General features: G+C 52.2%; 2 protein-coding genes across 7 annotated transcripts in view; one reads left to right on the top strand and one right to left on the bottom strand.

The window, feature by feature from the left end:
* Nucleotides 1–626: 626 nt before the first annotated feature.
* Nucleotides 627–3964, top strand: LOC103821876 (thaicobrin-like). Of its 2 annotated transcripts, none has more exons than XM_018921725.3 (3): nt 627–1152; nt 1228–1373; nt 1998–3964. In XM_018921725.3, exons 2-3 carry the CDS (start codon nt 1301–1303, stop codon nt 2516–2518), a joined length of 594 nt encoding a protein of 197 aa, XP_018777270.1. In that variant the 5' UTR covers nt 627–1152; nt 1228–1300; the 3' UTR covers nt 2519–3964. The 2 variants fall into 2 exon arrangements, with proteins under 2 accessions (XP_018777270.1, XP_009095061.1); XM_009096813.4 differs by having other exon boundaries at nt 629–1152; nt 1261–1373.
* A 1990-nt stretch (nt 3965–5954) lies between these two features.
* Nucleotides 5955–16834, bottom strand: part of MARCHF2 (membrane associated ring-CH-type finger 2) — a 34041-nt gene continuing 23161 nt past the window's right edge. For all 5 annotated transcript variants that reach the window (XM_030231434.2, XM_030231433.2, XM_030231436.2 and 2 more), the window contains exons 4-5: nt 11279–11488; nt 5955–8809 (exon numbers count right to left, since the gene is read on the bottom strand). In XM_030231434.2, the coding sequence (XP_030087294.1) occupies nt 8651–8809; nt 11279–11488 (369 nt within the window). In that variant the 3' untranslated portion in view covers nt 5955–8650. The remainder of the gene's footprint in view (nt 8810–11278; nt 11489–16834) is intronic.

Genomic DNA, 16834 nt, shown 5'->3' with positions numbered 1-16834 from the left:
TCATAATTTAACGATGGGATCACAATTCCAGGGAAACCCAGCCTGCATAGGTGTGCAAAGCTGGGGATCAAAGCTGAGCATCCCAGACAACTCCAGGTGCCAAGGGAAGGATGTGAGCACTAAAGCCGTGTGGAGTGAAAGGACTTGGGGAGAACAAGGTGGCAGACATGCCAAAAGAGTGCAAGAGGAACTGGTCATGCGTAAAGTGGAACCAGTCAGTGAGCTTGGCCAAGGCAGCCAAGCTCCAGGCAGGGTTCAGGCAGGCAGAGGGTTCACATGGGTGTCTGCAAAGCCACCTGGCAGCAGCTGCCCTTGCATCCTGCTTTTTCTATGCTCAGCTGGTGCCTTCCAAAGTGATGTGACAAAGGAGAGTGGAATGCCTTGCGTTCCCTGTGACTGGGAATAAGGCCATCATCCCTCGACACAGGAAGAGCTGCCTGGAGAACAGACAGGTGGGATGCAAAGCCCAGCACATGCTGTTCCCCATTTACCAGTTGAGCAATCAAGATGGCACATGCACTGCACACATCTCCACCATGAACCCATGCAGCAGGACAGAACTGGGCAAACAGCCAGGACAGGAGCCAGACCTCCCCTTTTCCCAGAATGCAGCCTGGACACCCAGAGCATGGCCACTGCTCTGCAGCTGGTGTCCCCAGGTGCCATCCCAAGGGGCTGGAGGTGCCCGTGGGGCCATGGCCCAAGAGGGCTCTGAGCATCCTGCACAGGGAGATACAGACTCCTCCAGCACTCAAGGGCTCTTATCACCCACCTGCAGCTGGGCTGAGGGAGGAGAGATGCAGCAGACCCTGAGATGTAAACAGGACTGGGCACTGCAGAAACAGGAGGAATTGCCAAATTCAAGTGTTGGATGAGGTCCCACATGGGCTGGCAGCTTCAGGGCATGGGAGGTCATTGCCCAGAGGATGGGAGGGGGAAGCTTGGAGGGGTGGTATCCAGACAGACTCCCAGGTCTGCTCTCCAGGCCATCCAGCCCCTCTGGACTGTGCCCTGCTCACTCACACTGGAAGTGCTGGGCAAGCTCAGTCCAGCCATGAGCGGCTAAAGGGATCAGAGGAGTGGGAAGCAGACTGAAAACCTTTCAACTCATCTCAAACCTGCTTTCCTAGAGCCCACCTGCAGGCTGAGCAGGTAAGTACTAGCTGTGTAAAAAGCGCTGAATGCTGTGACCTTTTCATTATTCCTTCTCTGCTTTATCATCTTCAGGCAGTCCTCGAGTCTTGTAATTCCCACTTTCAGCAGTGAATCCTGTCTCCCCTCCTATTGATTGACTGTGGATATGCTGGCATCCAGGATGGAAACAGTAGAAAGTGAGATCCTGATTGATGAGCTGAAGGAGATGAGTGGAAGAGGTGAGTTTTCAGAAGGGAGCAGGAGGGGGAACTGTCCTCTACTGAGGACAAAATGCATCCTGCTTCTGCTGTGGGACAACTATTAAAGGTCAAAGCATTGGGGCTTGTCACCAGACTGGGCTTTCTATGGGTTGGGACTTGGTGGCTGCAACACTTTCAGCTGAACTCTTGGTGCTCACCTGTAGACCCAGCTCCAGTACCACAGGCTCCTGAGCTGACATCCTTGGCCCCCTCCACTGTTCATAGAAAGAGATGTGAATCAGGGGCCATGGGTTATGGGTCTTGGGGTAATCTCTGCTGTGGTCAGCACTGGTTTGTGCCCTGACCTGCCTGTTCTCCTCTCGCAGCACCAGAGACACCCAGGCTCAGGTCCAGGTGGCTGCAGTGCAGGTGTGCACCCACCCACTCAGGTGCCACCTCCTCCTCCAAGAGGTCCCCTTGTCCAGGATGTGTGCAGGCCCCTGGGGTGGGGACTGGGATGGGGCAGCAGGGAGCCAGGGACAGTCCAGCTAGGGGGGTTTTCCCACTGCAGGAAAAAGGAACTCACCCTGTCCCTTCTCTTGCTGGGGTGGATGCAGCCCCAGGGCTGCCTGTTCTGAGCAGCTTTTCTTCCTCTGTCTCCAGCTGACGTGACTCTGGACCCAGACACCGCCAACCCCTTCCTCATTCTGGCCAGTGACCAGCGAGGGGTGGGACGGGGGCACCAGTGGACCTTGCTGCCCAACAACCCCGAGCGGTTTGACACGGAGCCGTGTGTGCTGGGCAGCCAGGGCTTTGCTGTGGGGAGACACTGCTGGGAGGTGGAGGTGGCTGAGGCAGGGGACTGGTGGGCGGTGGGAGTGGCCCAGGAGTCTGTCAGGAGGAAGGGGGTCCTCAGTTTGACGCCCCAGGAGGGGATCTGGGCTGTGGGGCAGTGGTTTGGGCAGTACCATGCTTTCACTGATCCTGACTGGACCCCACTGCACCTTACCTGCCTCCCCAGGGCCATCCAAGTCTGCCTGGACTTCACAGAGAAGCAGGTGACTTTTGCTGATGCTGAGAGCGAAGCCCCAATCTTTGCTTTCCGCCTGGCCTCGTGTGCTGGGGAGAGGCTGCGCCCGTGGCTCTGGGTGGGGATGGACTCGTGGCTCAAGCTGTGCCCCTGACAGGGAGGGAACATGAGGGGCAGGGGAGAGACTGGAAAGGCGAATGACATCACCTTGGGTCTTGGTGCTGGGAACTGGAAGGGTCCTGCATCCTGCTGGCTTCTCCTCATGTAGATCCTCAGGGCACCAAGGAGAGGACTGGCAGGTCATGGAGGCAGATGCCACAACTGAGCCTCCTTTATCCCCCATCCCTCAGCTGGGACAGCAGGGACAACAGGGAGCACAGAGACTGGGTGCAGGGAGGAGCTTGGTGCCCGGTGGTCCCATGGCAGGAAGCATCACTGAGTGCTGGGCACTGCAGAGCTGCTCTGTACAAGGCCATGGAAAATATAGTAGGGTCCACCTTCCCCAAGGGTGCTGGCATAGTGCCTCTGGCTTTTTTCAATTAAGTTAAAAAACCCCAAACATAGCTGGATATTCATGATAACACTTATCTTCCCCACACATCCAGAGCCTGTCCTTGCCTGATGTGCACCAAGCACATTTCTTGCAGCAGAGCACTGGTAGCAGTGCAGGGGCAGCAGCAGGGGCAGCCCAGGAAGGAAAGCACAATGCTGAGCTATGTCTGAAAGTCACAGGAAAGGCAGGAATCCACAAGAATGGCCACAGATCTGCCATTCTCAAGGTCCCACCTCACAGAATCCTGCTAAATCCTGTCCTTAGGAGAGAAGGTGGATGTAGGTGAAGGGGGACATTGCCTTGGTCCAGCCTAGATTTCATCTCTGAAGACTTTTCTGGTTGGACCTTGTTTACTGCCACTTCAGTTGTGGTGGCATCTGGGCACAGCCAACAATATTGGTCTCCCTGCTCTACTCCAGGAGCTGCAGAGTTGCAGCACTGCATCAAGCCCAGGTATCTGCCCCCAGAGCTCTGCCTTAAGCCTCTTCCACTGTGGTAGCATCAAGACTGGGGAAACTCAGGGTTCTCTGCTCCCAGTGAGGCACTTCCTACTCTCCATGAGCAGGAGCCTCTGAGACTTGTCCTAGTTTTGCTTGGGATAGAGTTAATTTTCCTCACAGTGGCCGGCACAGTGCTGGGTTTGTGAGTTAGGGTGAGAATAATATTGATAGCAACAACCAGACCATAAACGTGGTGTTTACCCCACCTTTTCAGTATGTCATGATCTGCCAGCAAGGAGTTGCACAAGAAGTTGGGGGGGAGCACAGCCAGGATAGCTGAACCAAAATTGGCCAGGGAGATATTCCACACCATAAAACATTTTGCCCACTGTGTAAACTGCTGCTGGTGAGGGGCTGATGGCTGCTGGGAGGCAGGCTGGGCACAGATCAGCGGGTGCTGAGCACCTATACTGGGCATCACTTGTTCCACTAGGGTTTTTTGGTTTTTTTTTCATTACAATTATTATTATCATTAGTATTATTACATATTACTTTATCTCAATTATTAAACTGCTTTTACCTCAAATTAAAAGTTTTTTTTCCCCCATCCCCCTTGGAGGGTGGTCTGTGACTGTGTGGTATTTAGTTGTCAATTCGGGTTACACCATGATGGAGGTTCACAGCAGAAGGTTAGTGTATGGAGATGGCAGATTGTTAGTTCTGTATTTTTGTCCTTTATCATGCAAAACATCTCAAAAGAGTTGTGCTGTGCATTTAGGGGCACCTATGTCAATCAAGAAGAAATTCCTTTCTGAAAGCCAGTTAAGTCCCTAAGACTGGAGAAAAGTTGGATTTTTCAACAGATTGGTGTCTGGGAACTTCTTCACTGGAATTTTGTGGTTTTCAGGGAGTAAATATTTTGCTCTGGTTTCCTTTTTGTGTGCCCCCCAAAAATTAAATTTTAAAAAATCAGCTCTCTGGGAGCTGAGTTACATAACTGCAGTATTTGTATGACAAATACACAATTTCATGTAGAATTGCACCACAAAGACTCAGGGGAGCTTAAATTCAGCTCTCACGTGTTAGAGGTCTCTACATGTGGGAGCCACAATGGGTAGGAGGGGTAAGGAACACCGGGGTCCTTGAGCAAGGCTGGACCCACATAGGCTCTGAGTGGTTTTGGGGAGACAAGCGGGGCTGGGAGGTTTGTGCCGTAGCCACCGTGGGCACAGCCAGCACATCACAGCAGTGACCTGCTGCCTCCTCAACCCTGCCTGGACACAGAGGCCACAGGGCAACTCCCAAAGCCCTTGGTCACAGCAGGGTGGGATCAGACCCCTGGGACCCTCCTGCTGCCAGGGAAAAAGGCTGCAGCAGTGGACTGTGGGAGCACCTCAACAAATGTGGTCTTCTCAGCAGTGGTCTGTCAGACATGCTCCAAACAAAGCCTGCCTGGATTTGGCACATCAGCCAAGCAACTGTGACTGAAGGCCCTTCCCATGAAACTGTTTCCTTTTTCCCAGTGAGCCCTTTCTCTGGGACTTCTGCTCCTTTTACACTGTTCTTGCTGTCTCAGATGCCACTTTGTCTTCTCCCCATCCTGCCAGATTGCGATGTGTCATCACAGGTTTATTTTAAAGGACTGGCTGAGCCAACCACAGCACTCTCTTTTTTTAAACCTTTTTTTCTTTTAGTATAAACAAGCCCAGAAAACCCTTGATTTGAGAGCTTGGCCAAGAAACTCATCCAAGGTCTTGCCCAAGGCTAAAGCCTTGTCCAGGACCTCAGAAATACATCCAACATTGGTCTTGCAGTGCTTTGAGTGGCACTTTAAACGGGCAGCTTCACAATTTCCAACCCCCTGCTGCAAGTGTGGCATGACCAGATTTTCAACATGGACCCAGGGACAGGGGCCAAGGCTGCAGGGGATGCTGGGTCTCCTCATTGCTCCACAGAACAGGGAATGATGGCTGCCCAAGTCTTTGCCCTGGGGTTCCATGCCCTGCAGCCCCTGCCATGGTGCTGGCCCTGGATGGCTCTCAGAGCCAGCTGGTAGCAAGCACATAGAGCAAGGCTCCTGCCCTACAGCTTGCTGCCAGCAGCTCTTGCACACTTGGGCACAGTTCAGACACAGCTCAGACACAGTCGGACACTGCCCACCATGACCTCACCAGGGCTTGCAGATGTGTCCAGCATCTCCCACAGCGCTGGAGTGAGGGGCTGGGCTGCAGGGCTGTGGGCAGGCCTGGGTCAGGCAGCTCACAGGGAGCCTCTATGGGGTGGCATCATGCAGCATCAGGGTCGCTCCATGCAGCCCCATACACACCCCTGGCCCAACCAGGGGCCAAAGGACTCTTGACTTGGCCCAAACATCATCGCCTTGGTTGGCCCATGCCAGACAGGCTTCTGTACACTGACATAGAAACAGCATAGAAAATAAAAAAGCCCTGGGTTTTGTCCAACTTTGAAACCTTCTGCTGGGGCCCTGGGGGCTGGCCAGGGCAGCTGCTTCAGGCAGGGGATACCGGGGCGCTCTCAGGGTGGCAGCCTGGGCTCTGCAGCCCTGGCCCCCTTCAATAACAACACAACAGCCCAAAGTTTGTCTCACTTTTATTTACATCATTGCACAGCCCATTTCCCCAGAATGCACTGGAACGTGGTGGGTCAGACACAGATTGCCCACATCCACGAGCTGAACATCTCTGGGAAGGAGGACAAGACTCAAAGAGTCACTACTGGGTCTTGTGGGGGCACATGCAACAACTCCAATTATTGGCAATGACAGCAAAGCCAAGGATGCTGAGTGCAGCCACGGCCACACACAGGACTGGGCCCCCACTGCCCCAGCCAAGGGCTTCTGTCTTTCACAGTTGCATATTTGGATTGATGGTGGGTTTCTTAGCTGGAACACTGGCTCCATGAAGTCCTTACCCTGGGGACGTGCTACGGGAGACAGCATCCCTCATGACCTGCCAGAACTCAGTGCCTTGTGGGGCCAAGCTTCTGGGAGGCAGCCAGGGCTGGGAAGGTTAAACCCCCCCACACACACCTTTTTCTTCACTGGTGATGTCCTGGTGACAAGGGGGTTGTTGGGAAGGGGCTGAAGAAAGGGGCACCCAGGACAAGGCACAGAGCAGTGGTGCAGAGCCTGCTGCCATGGAAGGGGTGTGCAGGGCAGGAGCACCTGCATGGGAATGGGATGGGACTGGAGTAGGGACTGTGACTGGAGCTGGGCTGCAGCAGCCTCTCCACCAAGAGTACCAGAAGCAGAGTAATCCCTGCATGAGTGCATGACTGGGAAAAGGACAGACACCCACAGGTATGTGGAAGAAGGGAAGGGGCAGTTGGGGGGATGGCCAAGAGAGGGGAGCAGAGATGGGCAGCCTGGCTGTAGCAGAGGACATTCACCCCACAGCCACACCAGCCCCTCACACTTGGAAGAGAGACCAGTTCAGAGCAGCCCTCAGGGCACAGAGAGGCTGCTGCAAGATGTGTCAGGGTATGCCCAAGCTGCACCTGGGAGAGGGGACAGAGGAGAACAGACAGACACCAGGGCCAAGGGCTGGAGCAATCCTGTGGGGCAAGATGGCACACTGGTCCCTGCTGCTCAGGCCATCAGCAACTTCCAGCTCAGGCTGAGGGACCACACAAGGAAACACATCCTGCTTTGCAGCTAGTGAGGAAGAGGAAGTGCACATGGTGCTTTGAATTCAGGAAATTACAGATGTCCATCTCACAGGGCACTGCACTGACCCACTTGCTTTCAGCAAAGGGGCAGAGGGACATAGTGCATGACCACCACCACCCACTGCAAGGACACAGGCCCCTAAGAGCCTGCCTCTTGCCTGCTCTCTACCCTCACCACCATGGAGCCAGAGCCCAGGCTCCAGCAAAGCAGCTGCACACACCTCTGGAGCACCTGGCAGGGAAGCATCACTGCCAGCATCCTCACAGCCTGTGCCACTCAGAAGGCTCAAGAAAGCTCAGCACCAGGCACTGTCTGGCAGGGTGAGGTGGCAGAGGCAAGGACCAAAGCCAGACCAGGGGGACTCTTGGCAAAGGGGGCATTCTGAGACAGAGGGCTTTGAGAACTGCATGTGCTGGAAACACAGGTAAAAGGAGGAGGAGAAGGAGGAACACTGGCCCCACAGGACAAGGACCCAGAGCCTGTTCTCTGGGACCAGCAAACTGGGGGGGTTTCACTAGAGGACACAACAGGCAGGCAGCACTACAAGGGACGAACCCAATCCCAGAAGCTCCTCTGGAATGTGCAAATAAAGCGCAGAGACAGCCAAGAGCACCTGTGTCCTGCCAGCGCCACAGGGCAAGGCCTGTCCCCTAAGGTACGTGTGAAACTGATGCTACAGGAGGTCCAGCCTCAAGCTGGCAAAAGGACATCAGCAAACAGAGACTCCAACTCCCACCTTCTGGGGTCAGGAAAGCTCCTTTCTCAATCTTTTCAAAGCAAAAGGCAGTGGTGGTTTTAGCTAGTACAGAGTCATCTCTTCCCATCCTCAGATCCTCCATCTACCTTTGCCAGACAGACCAAGGGCTGAGTGCATCCAAGTTCTGGGGATAAGCCAGGATCTCAAGGAAAGCTTTTCTGTGCCGGAAAAGATTCTCTTATTTTGAAACTGATTTTGAAATTCTCAGAATTACAGTACTTTACAATACAAAATTTCTCCATTCAGTATTATGTCATGTTACTCCTTCTGGGATTATAATAATTATTAAAAACACTCAACTTTCTAGAAAGGACAGAACACCACAAAAGAGACCAAAGAGTAATGGGAAGGCTGCTGTAGTATATCAAAACCAATTTGGTGCAAAGGAGAAGGGGACTTTCAAGAATGGTTGATGAAAAGTGTTCCTCATATGCTCATTTGGAGAAAAGGCATTGATTTAACCTCTGAATGAGATCAGATTGCCAGCTTCTATCCTGAAGCTTAGAACATCAACACAAAAGGATTGAAACACAATATGCATGGCCATTAAAAAATACTGTTATATATAGATATATATATATATATAGAGAGAGAGGGAGATGTTTTCCATGTATGGTGTTTTGTTATAGGAAAGTGTCCCTGCAGACAGGCATTTTCTGCCATCAGGCTCCTTTGGGCCATTTCACCCGCAAATGTTGAATATGTGTCTCTTTGCCAAGGTCTAAAGCACGTGCTGACCACAGAGTCCCTTTGGGTGGGATGATTGTTTTCCAGTGCCCCGACAGCTGCCAGAGTCCCTGGGCCTGTGGGGATGCCTGACCCTCCACCCTGGCCGGCCGGGGGACGGCTCAGACTGTGGTCTCATCCGCGGCCTTCTTCATGAGCTTGGCGGAGAGGAGGGAGTGGGGCACGGGGTGAGGGCTCCGTGAGGCCGGGATCATCAGCCGGACTTTCTGGTTGGTCCTTCGCCACTCCGAGTACAGCTGGCAGTGGTAGCGGAACGAAACCTGGCGGGCAAGAACGCAGCACTGTCACCAACCCCAGCCCTGGCCCCGGAGCACACGCAGGGACAGCCCGATGCCCACACCCCTGTGCCTCTGGGGACTCCTTATCCTGAGGCAAGGGACACAGCACTGACCCCGGCATGGTTTGGGGCACTCCATGTCCCCAGCCTGACAAGCAATCAATCCCTTCAGAGCAGGATGGGGTTTGCTCAGCCAGGTTTGGGTCTGGGCCGGTGCAATGAGCTGCACCAGAGGATGAGCTGCAACTTGCCGCTTCATCCAGCCCCAGGGCTGCAGCCAGCACCTTCGGTGAGCAAAACAAAGGTCTGAACCCAGCCAGCCTCCTCCCATCTCACAGAGCCCAGGGGACCTTCTTCGTCCTGCACAAAAACTTTCCCTCCTTTGTCTGCAACAACAGGACAGCAGCTGGACTCATTTTTTCCTGACAACACCGTGGCCTGGGAGACTTGTCTACCCAAAGGGAGGCAGGGAAGGATGCAAAGGCTGGAGGGGCCCAGAGCAGCCCAGCAGAGGCAGGAGCTGGCCCTGCAGTTTCAGAGCAGCCCTGCAAGGGGAGCTTTGAGCTTGGCTTACATCCTGAATCAGCAACTGATCTAAACCAGGCCTTCTTACAGGAAGCATTTAAGTGGCAACTGGCACATACCAGGAAGTGCATCTGACACAGAAAACTCAGTAAAACTGTTACTTCTGGATGGGTCTACGAGACATCTTATGAGAAATAAAGCTGTGCCACTGTGGCACTGAGGTAATTGAGCTTATTGATCTGTGCACACCCCTCCTTCCTGTTGCAAATGGATTGTGGCAATAAGACTGTTTGCTGACAAATTCATCTCCCAGTTTTCAGAGAATGGGGAACTAATGATGGGTACCTCAAGGAAGGCTCCTGCTCCTCACAAAGGAGCTGCAGCCTTAGCTACAGCTCTCTCACAACCCTCACACTGGCTACAGCCATGAACCCCCTCCCACATACAGGCCCCTTGGACTGCACAGCCCAGGGTTGAACGAGCTGAATATAAATAAAGGGGCTTCACCTAATGTACTCCTCTGCTCAAGGAAATGTGAAACACAACAGAATTAGAGCCATTTTAGTCAGGACTTGTTACTGCACAAACATTTTTCCATTTCCTCCAGGTTTCCAATTTTAGCTTGGCTTCCTACGGAAACAAGCTTCATGCAGGAACATGCAGCATGGAAACTTTCCTCCATGGCTCCCATGCAAGGAGTGCCTCCAGCTTTGCCCCCAGGCACTCTTGCCCCCAGAGCAGGAACTGCTGCAGCACCAGTTCAGTATCCAGCCCCAGGAGAAGGCGTTACTCTGAGAAATTGGAAAATGAGATTACAAGGAAATGGACTGGGGAATTTGTATTACCCGCAGGGCTCCCAGATTTTTGGGGTCCCACTATTTCTCCTGCATCAAGTACACTTCCATTCCCAAAATGATGTTTCCCTGCAAAGAGCTGGAAAGGGGCACTGACAGGGCATGAGCACACAAAGGGCTTGCTTGGAATAGGAGAGCCAAAACCAAGATCCAAATTCAGAAGTCCACCTAGCAACACAAGACAAAAGAAGTGAATGGGAAATAGAGGGAAGTCTCTGGCCTAGCAGCCCCTAGAGAGAGCAGCCCTGAGGCCCTGGGGAGGGACCAGGCAGCCCCACTGAGCCTCCACTTGTGCCATACGCAAACCTGCATTTGCTGTCCTGCTCTTCTCAGCTCCCTGCAAGATACAAGCTCCTCGCCCCCTAAAACAAGGCATCTGCAGGAAGCTCTCTCCCAGCAGGGATCAGTTCAAGACCCAGACTGGCTCAATGCAGGTTCCCAGCAACTCCCAGTGCTCCCCATGCAGCAGTGGGCCAGGGCACACTGGCTACCAAGCCTTGACTTGGGGACGACCACACAACCCAGCATCAGAGAAGTCACAGGCTTCCCCAGGGCCAGAGAGTTCCTTCCACACACCTTAAAAACACTGTGTAGGAGTTTGTTTAGTTTGGCCAGAGACCCCCAAGGCCAGTCTGCACCACAGCTGGGCACGGCTGTCTGTTCTGAGCAGCAAAAGCATAGAGGGACATGGTGGTAAATTATCCAGGTGTCAAATGTGTTCCATATTTTACTTTTCCCCTGCATTGCCCAGGTACCAAGTTTGTGCTTCTTCTTGAACCACAGATAGGCCACTCCCTGACCCAGCCCCAAGCCCTTCCCACCCAGCCTCAGCCCCAGCCCCATCCCAGCTCCGGCACATCTGTGGCTGGTTGGGTTCTGACACTTGGGGAACACCACTGGGACAGTCTGGAAAGCAGAGGACCAGCAGGTGATTTTCCATTCTCAGCTTGCACACGAAGATAACTAAATGGACATTCAAGTGGAAGAGCCCAAGGTGTTCTCACATGGGGAGGCAGAAATAGCAGGTGGCACTGATGAGGTGTGAGCCAGTGCCACTGGCAGCTGGCACTTACCAGTGTCCAGAGGACGTAGATGGTGAAAAGTGCTATAGTGAGTGCTATGAGTCCGATGGCCTCCAGGCGGCTGTTGAACTGCAGGTGGTCCTGGGCCCCACGCAGACACAGCCAGCCCGAGATGGCCGCCAGAGGAGTGATGAACAGGAAACAGACCATGTCACAGAACAGTGTCCTCTTCTCATTGCGGGGCCCGGGGTCCTTCAGCCACTGCGGGAAGGACGGAGAAGGGATCAGCCTGGGACAGGCAGGAGCACGGCGGTCAGGCAGAGCTGGGGAGCTCTGGCCTGCACTGTGCAGTCTGACTCACATCAACCTTCTCCTAAAGGGAACCAGAGAGTGTCAAGTCTAGGTTTAACAACTAACAAGGGAAATGGAAGAAACAGTTAATGAATGTGTACAGAGAAAGGCAGTCATGAATACAGAAGCTCCTGGGCTCTCCTCTGGAGAGGAGGGAAGTCTCTGAGGAGCAGGCACTGCAGGATATCAGTTCAGTAAAGCTTGGCTTAATATGGATCTGACAGGTCTTGGACTAAACTTCAACAGAAACAGACCCAGGACTCTAACTGGTGAAGGGGCTGTAGCAAACAGGGACACTGGGGTCTGCAGCAAGGCCAAGCTACAAGAGCATCTGAACCAAATCTAGCCCTTGGGTTCCTGTGGGAGAATCACAGCATTTTAGAGTTCCACAGGCAATCTCCAAAAGTTTCTTTCTTTTGGGAGTCCTGACTTGCTTCCAGTGTGGGTTCATTTTAGATACTTCAGCAACAGCAATTGTTCTGTTTTCCTGGAATTATGCTATTTTTAGCCTTTCCTTTCCTTTTTTAGAATAGCAAGAAGCTGTGGTTCCTACAGATACCAAATTGTTAGCACATCTTTATTGGGATCTCTGTGTGCCGGCCTGCAAATTATTCCTTCTTCTCCTCACAAAGATGACTGCCTCATTCAGGATTTTTTGAATTTTATTTTTAAATAAGACTTGGAGAATATTATTGAAAAGGCACAGGCAGAGCAGGGAAGAGACTATCAGGGTCTGGGCTGTCAGACCAATCCTACTGTATGATACCTGCTTTGGAACAAGCAGCTTGGGAAGGGACTCATCTGGGAACTCTGCACACAAAGCTCCTTTCCTACTCAGAAACCACCCTTTAAGGAGCAATACAGAAGTGGTGGTGACAAGTATGCAAGAAATTATGAGACCTCAGCAGAGGTAACCTGAGGACATGGCTGGCCAGAGACACGCAGGCCCAGAGGGAAACAAAGCAGGGGGCACAGAGGTGAGTGCAGATTTAATTGCAGCAGAGACGTTCAGTGAGACAGAGCAAAAGGACAAGAATGGGACGGGAAGCACACACAGCCAACTATTGTGGAAATGGGAAAGAGAAGGGGCAGCTGGAAAACCTGGGCATGGAATAGGGGGGTAGCTAGGCTGGTTAGAGCCACAGGAACAGCAGGATCTGCAGCACCTGGGACAGGACACTGAGCTGGCCACGAGCAGAGGAGGGGATGCTGCAGTGACAAGAATGAGCCTGGCCTGGAATTCCAGCTGGGAGGACTCATAACCACAACATTTTAGGCATATGACCTGAATCATCTGAACACTTCAGTGGTAACAGTCAAGGAACTTTCATTGATTCTAAAGCCATTTGGAGCATGACTTGATGGGGAGACAGCCAGAAGAAAACCTCAAAGAATCACAGAATCACTAAGGTTGGAAAAGACTTCCAAGATCATCAACTCCAACCATCAACCCAGAGCCACCTCCAAACCATGTCCTCAAGTCATCCACATTATTTTTTGACTATTTCAAGGGATGGTGGTTCCACCACTGTCCTGGCAGCCAGTTCCAATGCCTGATAACCCTTTCCATGAAGAATTTTTCCCAATATCCAACCTAAACCTCTTCTGGCACACCTTGAGGCCGTTTACTCTCATCCTGTTGCTTCTTCCCTGGGAGCAGAGCTCAGCCCTCACCTGGCTACATCTTCCTGCAAGGGAGAGATAACAGAAGGTCTTCCCCTGAGCCTCCTTTTCTCCAGGCTGAGCCCCCCCCCCCCCCCCCCCAAGCTGCTCCTAGTACTCCAGACCCTTCCCCAGCTCCGTTGCCCTTCTCTGGACACACTCCAGCGCCTCAGTGTCTTTCTTGGACTAGGCAGCCACCCTGGGATTCAAGGTGGAGCCTCACCTGTGCCCAGCACAGGAAGATGGCCACAGCCCTGGTCCTGCTGGCCACACTGTGGCTGGTACTGGCCAGGTGCCATTGGCCTTCTTGGCCATCTGGTTCACATTCAGCCACCGCTGACCAACACTACCAGGTCCTTCTCCACTGGGCAGCTTTCAGAGCAGGCAGAACTATCATTTGGACAGGAGTGGGAGAAGGTCCCCCCTTGCATGGCTCTGCAGAGGAATCAGTGTGATAAGCTGTGTGGGGACAATAAACACCGCACATACAGTCTGAGCAGTCCTGGGAGGAAGTGAGGGTGGACAGCAACTCAGTGGCATAGGGAAGCTGCTCCCATACACAGTGCTCAAACCCAGCCTTGTGTCAGGCTCTCCCCAGTCCAGGGCCAGGACAGGGCTGCCTGGTGACACAGCATTCAGGTGAGTGCCAAATCATGCCAAATCACCCTGTCTGGACCAAGCTTCCTCTAGCAGCAAGCCCAGAGCACCCCATTCTCTGCAACAGGACATGCTGGAGCACTTCTGACCCTTGTACAGTAAGAAGCTCAGGCAGATAGGTATTTCACTGCATCTTAATTCTATTTTATTCCTTATGACTTTTGAAACTCCTTCCTTCTTCCCAAAATGGGAGACAAACATATAAAGGCAGGAAGCAAATTAATTTCCTTTTGAAGCAGTTGATTTACTTTGCCAATATGCACTGACACAGTAACAAAATGGAAAACAATAAGCCACTCTAAGGGTGCAGCATTTCTGGCACATCAACACATTGGTGCATACAGGACTTAAACAATCCATAAAGTGGTCAGGCAAAACAATTTTTATAGGGAAAACAATCAAGTAAGTATGGGAAAGCAACAAAAGCACAACTTGGTCTTTTTCTAGCAGCTTCCACACTGCAATCATGTCTGAGACTGAAAGGAACAAGACAGAGGTGGCTGCTTGCTGCCATTTGGGCTATGAGCTGAGTCCCAGATCCTGCTTGAAACAACTTCTCTCTGCTTGTGTGACAGAATTCTGGGTACAAGCATATTTCTTTGTCCTCCAGCATGAACCTGAGGCTTTTCCAGATACTGGGATCAGCAGAGTTGTGGATGATGAGAAGCTGAGCTTTGGGTGCTGCAGTGCCCATGAAGCCTGGGTGAGCCAAAGGTGATGGGAGACAGGAAGAAAGCAGGCAGTAAAAGACACCAGGACATCATCAGCTCCTCTGGAAGCCAAGAGCAGAACTCAAAGCACATCAGAGCAGTCTCTCAACCTGTCCATCCCAGCACCTGCTGCTCCATGTATCTCAAGGCTGGGCTGCATCCAGCCCCTTGGGACTAAGGGGAGTGGACAGAAGAGGGACTCTCCCAGCAGCACTCAGCACCTTGCAGTCTGTCTGGGGGCCTAAAAATGGGTGCTTTAAAAATTAGTTTTCATTGATTCTTACAGCTGACTCACCTTGTGTGGCTGAATGTAAGCTGTCAGCCTGTTTCATGAACACATCCCATGCAGCACTCAGTGCAGCACGGCACTGGAGGGACCAGCACATGATCATATCTCTCCCTGCCCTGCACTGGACCCCTCGCTCTGGTGGGCATGAGTCAGGACCAGTGTGACCTGCCAGCCTCACCACCTGACTGCCAGAGTTCCCCACGTGCTTCACAGCTACAGCACAATGGCAAGCCACAGCACCATAGAAGCATTTGGCTGCATTACAAAACATCCCACATGCTTTCTGCCCACCAAACAGTTACCCTCTGGCTTCTCAGGTGCCTGCTGATTTTCCTTCCACTGCTGACCTGGTGCCTGGCTATAAAAGCCAGAAAAAAAATCACATTAACTTGATCACAGCAGCACTATTAGTCCTGTACCTGTACTGAGAAACATGTTGAATCAAAAAGTACAGCTTCAGATGAAGGACTCTCACATCCCTTCTCTGGGCCTGCACCAAAACCTTTCTGCAGGCCATCAAGCTCCATGGGCAGCTCCAGCAGAATGGTCCTGTCTCCTTCACCAAGGTGGGAAGGGAAGTTTTCTGACAGAGTACCCAGAATTCAGGAAGCCAAGACTCAGAAACGCCCCTAGCCCTGCAAGGAGAGCAGTTAAATGCTGCAAAAAGCTGCCCCTCCCCATCCTCCTTTCCCCAGCTACCTGCCAACAATGCTCCACAGACCTCCACAACCTACATTTCTCCTTGTACAGGCATGAAAGCTTTTCTTACACCCTCAGCTGCTGGGAAGCACAGGGCTCTGGGCTGACCCAAGAGATTCAGGAGCACTAGAAAGGGTGGACAGGAGAGGAACAGACCCAAGCAGTGCTGCAGGTCACTGGGACACCTTCTTCCAGAGAGAGTAGCACGAGCTTCCATGGTTGGTGGCACCATGGCAAATGCCACACCACGATATGTGCCAGTACAAGATCACAGCATCTCAGAGAAAGCTCGCTGGTCTTCTGGATCAGCACAGCACAGACAGGTGAAGATGGTGGTGAAGGTGGACAGGTAAGGAAGAGTAGCACTGGTGAGTATCAAGAGTGCAAGGGTATTTCCTGTTTTGGCCCCAAACAGGTCATTGCTTTATGCAGAGCAGTGCTCAGGACTGCACAGAGAAGTGCCAAGAGAATCTCATGTTGGACCTGCGACCATCATCTCCAGACAGCAAACTCAAGTAAAGAGAGAAAGGAAAATATTAGAGGTGTGGGAACTCAGCTGGAACCAAGAAGGATTCGTTTTTCACTGGATCCAGGAGTGTAAAAGAGGTGTGCATTGAGCAAGGAGAGAGATGGGCTGGGGAAGGGCAGAGGAACACAGATCAGACAACAGTGCAATGAGTTCAGCAGAAGAGTTCAAGGAAAGCAAAGGGAAAAGTCTGTCTGCAAGGAAGATAAGGCTGGAGGAAGGGTGGGGCAGAGCTTATATCACAGCTCAATTCTCTGAACTGGAAGGGGGACAGTGAGTGCTGTGCCAGGCGCTGAGCCCAGAGGCAAAACTTCTTTCTCTAATAACGTAAGCAGGAGTAACATCACAATTCCTGCCTGCCAACCTCCCTTTTCGTGTTGCAGGGACATCTCTGCAGCACCTCCCACAGCCACAGAGGTGCAGGGGACTCAGGAGATGAAGCAGAAGAACTGCATGTGACAGACCCATGGGAGGTGTCCCCTACTCTAGCATAACCTGCAGTCAAGCAAGTCCTCAGAGAATTTCAAACACGTTTTGTTGCATGTGACACTGTGTTTGAAAACTGTACTTTCAAGAGACCAAAAAATAATCCACTGACCTACATAAAATATCCAGTTTAAGTGAACCAAAAATGTTAGCAGACATTGAAAAGTAATCATCTTTAATCAAAATTGCACCATAAACTCCAAGAAGAAGAGCAGGAGCAAAAAACT

This window comes from Serinus canaria, chromosome 28, assembly GCF_022539315.1.
Source record: "Serinus canaria isolate serCan28SL12 chromosome 28, serCan2020, whole genome shotgun sequence".
Taxonomy (NCBI): domain Eukaryota; kingdom Metazoa; phylum Chordata; class Aves; order Passeriformes; family Fringillidae; genus Serinus; species Serinus canaria.
This window is presented reverse-complemented; position numbering and strand designations above follow the sequence as displayed.

Coding starts and splice junctions, on each gene's coding strand:
- LOC103821876 (XM_018921725.3), top strand. CDS start 1,301: ATGCTGGCATCCAGGATGGAAACAGTAGAAAGTGAGATCCTGATTGAT. Junction 1,374..1,997: donor GAAGGAGATGAGTGGAAGAG/GTGAGTTTTCAG, acceptor CTCTGTCTCCAG/CTGACGTGACTCTGGACCCA.